This window comes from Microchirus variegatus, assembly GCF_963457635.1.
Source record: "Microchirus variegatus genome assembly, chromosome: 1".
In the NCBI taxonomy this organism is placed as follows: domain Eukaryota; kingdom Metazoa; phylum Chordata; class Actinopteri; order Pleuronectiformes; family Soleidae; genus Microchirus; species Microchirus variegatus.
Genome location: NC_139802.1, coordinates 43,607,563 through 43,617,954, shown reverse-complemented (window position 1 = coordinate 43,617,954; position 10,392 = coordinate 43,607,563). Strand labels below are relative to the sequence as shown.

Genomic DNA, 10,392 nt, shown 5'->3' with positions numbered 1-10,392 from the left:
GGAGAGAGAGGAGAAGTTTACAGGTGAGGAGGAGGAGAGAGAGGAGGAGTTTACAGGTGAGGAGGTGAGAGAGGAGGAGGAGAGAGAGGAGTTTACAGGTGAGGAGGAGAAGAGGAGAGGGTTTACAGAGGAGGAGAGAGAGGAGGAGTTTACAGGTGAGAAGATGAGAGAGGAGGAGGAGAGAGAGGAGGAGTTTACAGGTGAGGAGGTGAGAGAGGAGGAGGAGAGAGAGGAGTTTACAGGTGAGGAGGAGGAGAGAGAGGAGGAGAGAGAGGAGGAGTTTACAGGTGAGGAGGTGAGGGAGGAGGAGGAGAAGAGGAGAGGGTTTACAGAGGAGGAGAGAGAGGAGAAGTTTACAGGTGAGAAGATGAGAGAGGAGGAGGAGAGAGAGGAGGAGTTTACAGGTGAGGAGGAGAGGGAGGAGGAGGAGAAGAGGAGAGGGTTTACAGAGGAGGAGAGAGAGGAGAAGTTTACAGGTGAGAAGATGAGAGAGGAGGAGGAGAGAGAGGAGGAGTTTACAGGTGAGGAGGAGAGGGAGAAGGAGGAGAAGAGGAGAGGGTTTACAGAGGAGGAGGAGAGAGGAGGAGGAAACGGTTTACAGGGGAAGAAGAGAGGAGAAGAGAGGAGAAGAGAGGAGGAGAGGGTTTACATGTGAGGAAGAGGAGGAGAGAGGAGGAGTTTACAGGTGAGGAGGAGGAGAGAGAAGGAGAGAGGAGGAGTAAGAAGAGGAGAGGAAGAGGAGAAGTTATATACTGATGTAAAGTAAGAAAAATGAGTTCAAAGTTAATAAAATTGATAAATGATTGATTTACTTCATAAACTTTATCAATGATCGTCTGAAATGAAGCGTTTAAATAAAGTTTCTTCACATGATGACATCACAGAGACAAAGTCACATGACCTCGCGTCTGTTCACATTAATGTCAAAAACATAAGTTCACTGTAGTTTTTCTGTAAACTTTCTCTCCTCCTCTTAAAACTCAAAAATTATTCCGCGACGTTTCCACGACGACAACGAGCTGCGAAATAAATCCATCGTCTCCCGATCAATTTCAAAATAAAGCTCGTCTGCTCTTCACGACCTTTTCATGAGCCTGAATCTTTCCACTCGTTAAAGAACTTTGAGGTTTGAAATGATCCGATTTATTTTGAATTTTCACGTTAAAACTTTCACTAAAAGAAAGCGTACGTAAGCGACCTGCGGAAAAAAAAAAAAACTGATGAAAGACCACGTCAAACTTTCAACGTACGTGAGTCGGCAAAACGTGACGTAAACGTCGCCACCCACGAACAGTTGATGCTAACCCTTTAAAAAAAAAATCGTAAACCCCTCGGCCTTGGACCACACACTCCGATGCTAACCAACTTTTCCAAAAGAACGGAATGTTGGGACGCGATTAAATTGTCGCGATGTTATCTTTCATTATTTCCGGTCATCGCGAAACATCGCAATCACGTCGTAAAACATTCGAGCTGGGACTCAAAATGGCCGCCGCCGCCGCTACAGAGGTGGAAACGGCAAATAAATAGGAATGATGTAAGAAAACGTACACGACTAAAAAAAAAAACAACAACGAAGTTTAAAACGTAAACGAGCCTCTGATCGTACAAACAAAAGTCGCGAAAAAGCCACCATGAAACTACAAGACTGAAGAAGAAGAAGGTGCAGGTGTGTCACTCGTACGAGGGCGGGCTGACGGGCAAAGGGGGGCGGAGCTTCACACAGAGGCGGGGCTTCTTCTTCTTCTTCATTTTAGACCATGAAGCGGTGCTCTTTGCCGTCGTGCGCCATCAGGATGACGTTGCGGTTGGACGTCCAGATGAGGCGGGCGAGCTTCAGGTGGTTCTGGGAGCCCGGAGACGCCGGCTGCACCGGAGGAACCTGATAGGTCTTAATGCAGCGGAGCTGAGGAGCAGAGTTCAACATCCCGATACTGCCGAGCAGACCGGTGTTCATCTGAGGAGGAGGACGAGCAAAACAAACGCACCAAACACGCACAAGCACACACACACACAGACACACACAAACAAACGCACACGTTTATTATTGTGATTAAACCTGAAGAAACCGACGCGAGAGAAGATCTCAAACCAGGAAGTTAACCAGCACGGCTGTGGAGAACAGTCAATTCAATTAAAAAAAAACTTTATTTGTCCCCGGGAGACGAGCGAAATAGCATAATAGTAGAAGCTAATATAGATGATACATATATGCTAATATAGATGCTAGCGTAGATGTTATAGAGGCTAGTGTGTATGTTACAGATGCTAATGTAGATGCTATAGATGCTAGTGTAGATGTTATAGAGGCTAATGTAGATGCTATAGATGCTAGTGCAGATGTTAAAGAAGCTAGTGTAGATGTTATAGATGCTACTGTAGATGTTAAAGATGCTAGTATAGATGCGATAGATGCTAGTGCAGATGTTATAGATGCTACTGTAGATGTTACAGATGCAAGTGTAGATGTTATAGATGGTACTATAGATGTTACAGATGCCACTGTAGATGTTATACATGCTAATGTAGATGCTACAGATGCGAGTGTGGAAGCAAGTGTAGCTGTTATAGATGCTAGTGTGGCCGTTACAGATGCTAGTGCGGCTGTTATAGATGCTAGTGTATATGTTACAGATGCTACTCTATACGAGATGTTATAGATGCTAGTGTATATGTTACAGATGCTAGTATAACTGTTATAGATGCTAGTGTACCTGTTATAGATGCTACTGCAGATGATATAGATGCTACTCTAGATGTAATTGATGCTTGTGTAGATGTCATAGAGGCTAGTGTCAATGTAATAGCTGCTACTCTAGATGATATAGAGGCTAGTGTAGATGATATAGAGGCTAGTGTATATGAGATGTTATAGATGCTAGTGCAGACGTTAAAGAGACTAGTGTTGATGTTATAGATGCTACTCTAGATGCTAGTATAGATGTTATAGATGCTATAAATGCTAGTGTAGAAGCTAGTGTAGTTGCTATGGATGCTAGTGTAGCTGTTATAGGTGCTAGTGTATATGTTATAGATGCTAATGTAGATGCTATATATGCTCGTGTGGAAGCTAGTATAGCTGTTATAGAAGCTTTTGTCTATAGACTTTGGTGTGAGCCAGAGTGAGCGCTTCACAAACTTCCGTGCCGTTTTCTTGTCGACGTGTTTTTTTTTGTGTATTTTTTCCGCTCCTTTAAAAACAAAAACAACAGCGACTCTTGACGCCGTTTATCAGACTTTATGATATTTGTTTCTCTCTCTGGAGATTTAACCTGTTTTATTCTTCAGTCTCCGTGACGACGACAGAGCCTGAAACTGGACACAGCACGGGCATATATGTGTGTGTGTGTGTGGGAAAAACACAGTGAGTATCATCATTTCCTGAGACGACACAGCCCCTCCCTCACACACACACACACACACACACAGACACACACACACACACCGACAGAGCGTCTGCCAGCTCATTACCACAGCAGCCGTCCTGCCGGCGTGCTCACAGTGGTTTATGCTTACAGTAATGCCATTAGTGTGTGTGTGTTTGTGTGTGTTTGTTTCTGTGTGTGTGTGTGTGTCTGCAGACAGTCGTGTCAGAGGTCGTCAAGACCTTTCATTCAAAATAACAGTTCTGGGAAGAAGAAGTCAGTCGACGTCTGTCTGTGCACTCTGAGCGCACGTATATATGTACACACTACTGTAAAATAAATAATCCATGACAATCCAAACATGTACAAGAATGAGATTAAACGTATGTAAAAAAAAATACTAAGGAAAATAAAAGTGATATTTAAATAAAGCTTCATAGTTTCAATTCAACTTGTTTCATCCTTCCTCGTAACAATGAGTGTAAATAGATAATAACTTTAAAGCAGACGTTGTTTACCTGCCAGAAGGAGATGTGACTGTCGGCGTTGGAGTACGTTGCTAGGTAACGGCCGTCGGGGGCGAACGACACGGCGGTGATCGGACCTTTGTGACCGTGGATGTTCTGGTGAGAGAGAGAGAGAGAGAGAGAGAGAGAGAGAGAGAGAGAGAGAGAGAGAGAGAGAGAGAGAGAGAGAGAGAGAGAGAGAGAGAGAGAGAGAGAGAGAGAGAGAAGGTCATTTAATAAAAGTTAGACGCAACATTTGAAAGAAAAACGGTGTAAAAACACACAGATGAACAGTTTCCTTTTTACGAAAGACTACAAACAAGTGTTAGAACTACTATATTACTATGTTACTATACTACACTATAGTATAATAAAGCCTTCTAAATATCTGTGATAAACTTGATACATCATTATTTTATAGTTATACAACAAAAACTTCAGCTGTTGATAGTTCTCAATAGTAGTTCACAACAAATATATATAAATATACACATATATACACTATATATGTATACGTATACACATATACACGTGTGTATTTATTTAAATATGTGTATGTGTATATACATATATATACGTATATGTATGTATACATATGTATACATATATACATACGTATACATATATATACACATACATATATATATACACACATATACGTTTATATATAAATACATATATAAACACATATACGTATATATACATACATATATACACACGTATATATATACACATATGTATATATACATATATACACACATATACGTATATATACATAAATTATATACACACACATATACGTATATATACATGTATATACGTATATATACATACATACATACACACATATACGTATATATACACACATACGTATACATACATACATATAAACACACATATACGTATATATACATATATACACACATATACGTATATATACATACATATAAACACACATATACGTATATATACATATATATACACATATTTGTTGACAGAAATATTAAAAGTAAATGATTGGTGAGATAAAATAAAATGTATTGCTTTAGTGATAACACAATATAAAACCAGAATGATTTAGCACCAATATTTAATACACATATATGTACATACATATATTACATATATATATATAAATTATATATGGTGTAATCCGTTAATTATTTTCCAGTTGTTTGGTCTAAAAAGTTGGTGAAAAATACATTTTGAATTATTTCTTTGTTAAATAGAGAAAAACATCCTCATACTTATATTATATTCAGGAGGTAAAAACACTGTGCGCTGCTGGACGAGGTATAATTTCACGCGTTTATGAAGCGCAACGTCATATTATTGATATGATCTTATATTAATATTGAGTATTTTAGGAAGACGATTCATCATTAAAAAAAAAAAAACACAGAAGCTAAACTGACGTAATGTTAGTAATAGTTGTAGGAATAAACGCGACTTCTTCGAATTCTTTAGAATTCTAACAAAATGCGACACAACGTTAATTTTAAAGTGTATTTGAAGGAGAAAAGAAGCTAAAGTCGGAGTTCTTTCCGTCTTTCTCTGTGATTCTCCTGGACAGTAAGTGTTTGCTGTGGAGCAGACCATAATTCCATCAGACGGGGGACCATTGCTCCTGCTCTAACATATGCTGCCCGCTCCGCCTTCGCAAAACTCTGGGGACGGAATAAAGTGACGCGCGGGCGCCGCGCGTAACGCAATCAAGCGTCCCGGCAGATGCGGGGTGCGCGCGTGCGAGGCAATAAAGGCCCCCGATCCGCGCCTGCTGCGACTGGGTTTACAAACCCTCACCCTCCAGATGAGATGAAATAATAAACACGTCTGTGCCGATTAAAGCGGGAACAATGAAATCAAGGTCTCATTTCTGTTCGCTTGCCGGTGAGAAGACGATTAGATTCCAGCGGAGTCGGCGGAGAACGTCCACCTTCACCTCCTAATGAATCCCTTCATTTTCTTTTCCTTCACCTGCGTCAGTCGCTCTCTTTCTCTTTCTCTATCACATTTTGCCGTCGCTGCTGCTCTTCCCAAGGTAAAACAATCACGCGACACAAAGCGTGGACACAGATGTCCGTCAAGGTTTGAGACCGACGGCCGCAACTCGCGTCCAGGAAGATGTCGAATGACGCAAAATCATTTGTTCCCCTCCCAGCACAAATTTTTGCAAGGAACCTATCGTTATCCGTCAGATTATTGTTATATCCGTGGTTTGCGGTCATTTTTGAGGGCGTTAACGTGCGTAAAAAACAGTTGCGAGGAGGTCAGGTCGGGCAAAAATGCGATATTGGCATAGTTCCCAGACCCGTGCGCTGCTCAAGGGCTCTATAGCAGCGCCCTAAAGGCGCTAACAAAAGATCAAGACGAACAAAAAAGTCGATGGTAACCATGGCCTTAACTCAACAGGAAGTTGGCCAACTGGGAATCTTGGTATCCATTTTTGGAAATTAGCACCCTCTACGTAAATGAGCGAACTAGTCCGAGCACGTTTGTTGTAGCGCCATAAAAAAAAAGAAAACTGCCAATTTGTGAAAGACAGATCGAAGATGAAGAGTTAGCGAAAGGTTTTGCCGTATCAAAACAACGCGGCCACGGCAACCCTCAGGGTTTTGGCGAATTTTGACCATTCGCCACAAAACAGGAAGTGCCCTATGACTTCGGCATATGTCGAGTTCCACCGAATTTCCCGAAACTTGGTGGGAAGATTTTCTCGACCAAGACGAACAAAAAAGTCGATCGTAACTATGGCCTCAACTCAACAGGAAGTCGACCATGTGGGAATCTTGGTGTACATTTTGGCGATTTGCACCCTCGTACGTAAATGAGCTAAAGAGTCAACTTCATGACTTTAATTCAATAAAAATATTATTACCGTTATTAAACTGTCGTCCAATCAGAGCACAAGGAGGAAACAGTGACCATATTTAGAATATTGAAGACGAGGTGTGTGCGTATGTTCTTGTATTTGTTTCCTCTTGAGGATGGTTTTTTTTTTTCCCCATCATAAACACTGACCTTGTCAGGACCAGTAAGTCCTCATGGAGACCAAAACCTGGTCCTAATGAGGCAGAACCTCATGTCTGAGGTACTGGTTAAAGTTTAGGACTAAGCATTTAGTCATTTAGGTCAAAGTTAAGGTTAGATACTGAGTGGTTTTGGTTAAGATTAGTGATCAGGCTTTGTTTAGACGACTGATGCAGAGTCCTAGTGTGTGTGTGTGTGTGTGTGTGTGTCATGGTGGACTGCCTACCAAATCAATCAGCCTATCAGAGAGCAGTGAAGCACACTGAAACCATTTACAGCACTCTGTACTTCAATACACCTGACGTCTGGGGGACTCCAGGCTCTGTGTGTGTGTGTGTGTGTGTGTGAGTGTGAGTGTGTGTGTGTGTGTGTGTGTGTGTGTGTGTCCCAGCCCCTCCCCCCTCCCCCCCTCCAAGACTGACAGCACATAAGCCCCGCCCCTCCTCTCCCAAAACAGTTTTCTTTTTTTGGGCATTATTCACAGTGTGTGTGTGTCCTGTTATTGGACGACGTCGCTGCAGTCATTAAATATAAACATCAGCGTCATGTGACACGAGCGTGAGCCAATCCTGGAGCAATGTGTGTGTGTGTGTGCTATAGCTATAGGGTGTGAACATGAAGACACACACACACACGCACACACACACATCATCATCATCATCATCAACAAACATGTTGACCTTGCGCTTCTGGTCACCGTGAGTCACAGTGACCTCAGTGACTTCTTGCAGGTGTTGTTAGTGTTGTAGCAGCAGTCTAATGGCTGCTGTGTGACACACACACACACACATGCACACACACATTCATGTACTTCCTGCATACTGAGGACCGGGTAAAAATGATGACAAAGTGAGGACCAGCATTTCCACTTTATAAATCAACACAATTACAAAATATCTACTTCACGAACGACATCTATAAAGAACTACTGGGTGCAGTACCATAAAATGTCTGCAGGTGGAGCCCCAGAGCAAAAAGTGTGTGAAACACCAAAACGTGTTTTTGTATTCTCCGTTATAAACAGAGACTAGCATGTTTACAACCATAGGAAGTGATTTCAATGAAAACAAAGTGAGGACCGACCAAAATGTCCTCACTTCCTAAAAATGGCCTCACTTTGTTGGTTAAAAACCCCCCTCACTGGTCCTCAGTATGCCACAAGTACAAGAACCCACACACACACACACACACAACTGTCTCCCGTGTCTTAGTGAGAAACCAAAGACAAACTGCACCAAACCCCATAGAGAAAATCAGTGATTTCAACTGCACTGGGACACAGCAGCTCCTGGCCCACTGCTGCCTCGTGTGGTCACTTTGTGTCACTTCACTTGATTCAGATTAATGATTTTCAAAACAGCCCAAAAATCACCAAAATCATCATACATTTGAACGTGTAAAACAGTGAGTGAACACCTTCTGTGCACGGTGACGTAAAAAACGCTGTTTTTCTGAATGGACTTTGGTGTGGGAGAGTGAGCCACACACACACACACACACAAAAAACATGTCATTTCTGAGCTAAAAACAGCCGATTAACAGTAAAATACAGTGAAGACGCTGAAGTGATAATGTGATTAAATGTGTTGGTCCATGTTTTCACTGAGTCGACTTCTTCTCTGCTCAGAGGTCACTGACCCACTTACACACACTTCATAAAAACTCAACTATCCCTTTAAGTGGACGCCATTCTTCAGCAGCGTGTGTCCGCCTATTATGGGATGTGGAGAGGGAGGAGGGGGGGGGGGGGGGGGTGACACCTTTAGATACAGAGTGATGATGATGATGATGATGATGATGAAACAGATGCAGACGAGAGACAAAGATCACTCACGTTTGTGTCTTTGTGTTCAATTAGTGGATTCAGTGGAGTCTGTTAAAGAAGCAGCTGGACACACACACACACACACACACAGTGACACACACACACACACAGTGACACACACACAGTGACACACACACACAGAGCTGACAAAGGAGTGTTCACGGAGGCTGATCAAAGCTGTGGCAGATGGTCATGCAGGGACAAGCTAGCTACAGTTGGACACACACACACACACACACACACACACACACACACACACACACACACACACACACACACACACACGATACGCAAAAACTGTCATGTCATCTCCTTACTCTGATGCTGCCTTTCCTTCCTTCCTTCTTTCCTCTTCTCCTGATGGTGCCTTTAATTCCTTCCTTCCTTCCTTACTATCCTGCTGATCCTTCCCTCCTGTCCTTCTTTCCTTCCTTCCTTACTTACTATCATGCTGATCCTTCCTTCCTTCCTTCCTTCCCTCCTGTCCTTCTTTCCTTCCTCCCTTACTATTCTGCTGATCCTTCCTTCTTTCTCTCTCGTCCTTCCTTCCATCCTCCCTCCTATCCTTCCCTCCCGTCCTTCTTTTCTTACTCCCTTACTTACTAACTATCCTGCTGACCCTTCCTTCCCTCTCATCCTTCATTCCTCCCTTCCTATCCTGCTGATCCTTCCTTCCCTCCTGTCCTTCCTTCCTCCCTTCCTTCCTTACTATCCTGCTGATCCCTCTTTCTTTCCTTCCTCCCTTCCTCCCTTACTATCCTGCTGATCCTTCCTTCCTCCCTTCCTTCCTTACTATCCTGCTGATCCCTCTTTCTTTCCTTCCTCCCTTCCTTCCTTACTATCCTGCTGATCCCTCTTTCTTTCCTTCCTCCCTTCCTTCCTTACTATCCTGCTGATCCTTCTTTCCTTCCTTCCTCCCTTACTATCCTGCTGATCCTTCCTTCCCTCCTGTCCTTCCTTCCTCCCTTCCTTACTATCCTGCTGATCCTTCTTTCCTTCCTTCCTCCCTTCCTTCCTTACTATCCTGCTGATCCTTCTTTCCTTACTCCCTTACTATCCTGCTGATCCTTCCTTCCCTCCCGTCCTTCCCTCCCTCCCTCGCTTCCTCTACACTCATACTCTTCTCTCTCTAACTGTGTCAAATCACTTCATCATTGTGTTTTTCTTTCAGTCTAATCTGTAATCTGTGTTTCATCTACAGGTGAACTAATAAAGTTTACACACATTTACGTTTTAATCAAACTATTTTTGATTTTACTGACTGATTGATTCATTGAACTTGATTTCCTGTCGTCTCCTCAGCTCCTTCGTCTCAGCGGTTATTATGAACGTGTGAATGTGTGAGTGATGTTGTTAAATAAAGCCCTTAATATGTCTGAAATTGAATTGACTGACAGATTAAAACGTGTTGAAGCTTAATCCAGACTGAGCTCTGGCTCTGTATCACAGTCCATCACTGATCGATCACCGATCAATAACATGTGACTGTTATCAAACACTCAGGAGTAATAATGTGTTGTGGAATATTCCCTAGTCTCTAATCTGAGATTATAATTCAAGATGGCCGCTGCACAGACAAACTGATATAAAACAATCATTTCAACACATGTGGTGGAATTCTCTAAGAGTTAAAAGGAGTCACTGTGAAGGGTTACACACACACACA

General features: G+C 42.5%; 1 protein-coding gene across 1 annotated transcript in view; it reads right to left on the bottom strand.

Moving 5' to 3' along the window:
• Positions 1-445: 445 nt before the first annotated feature.
• wdr7 (WD repeat domain 7) overlaps positions 446-10,392 on the bottom strand; it is an 83,820-nt gene continuing 73,873 nt past the window's right edge. The window contains exons 30-31 of the mRNA XM_083892827.1: positions 3,884-3,988; positions 446-1,957 (exon numbers count right to left, since the gene is read on the bottom strand). Of these exons, the coding sequence (XP_083748953.1) occupies positions 1,754-1,957; positions 3,884-3,988 (309 nt within the window). The 3' untranslated portion in view covers positions 446-1,753. The remainder of the gene's footprint in view (positions 1,958-3,883; positions 3,989-10,392) is intronic.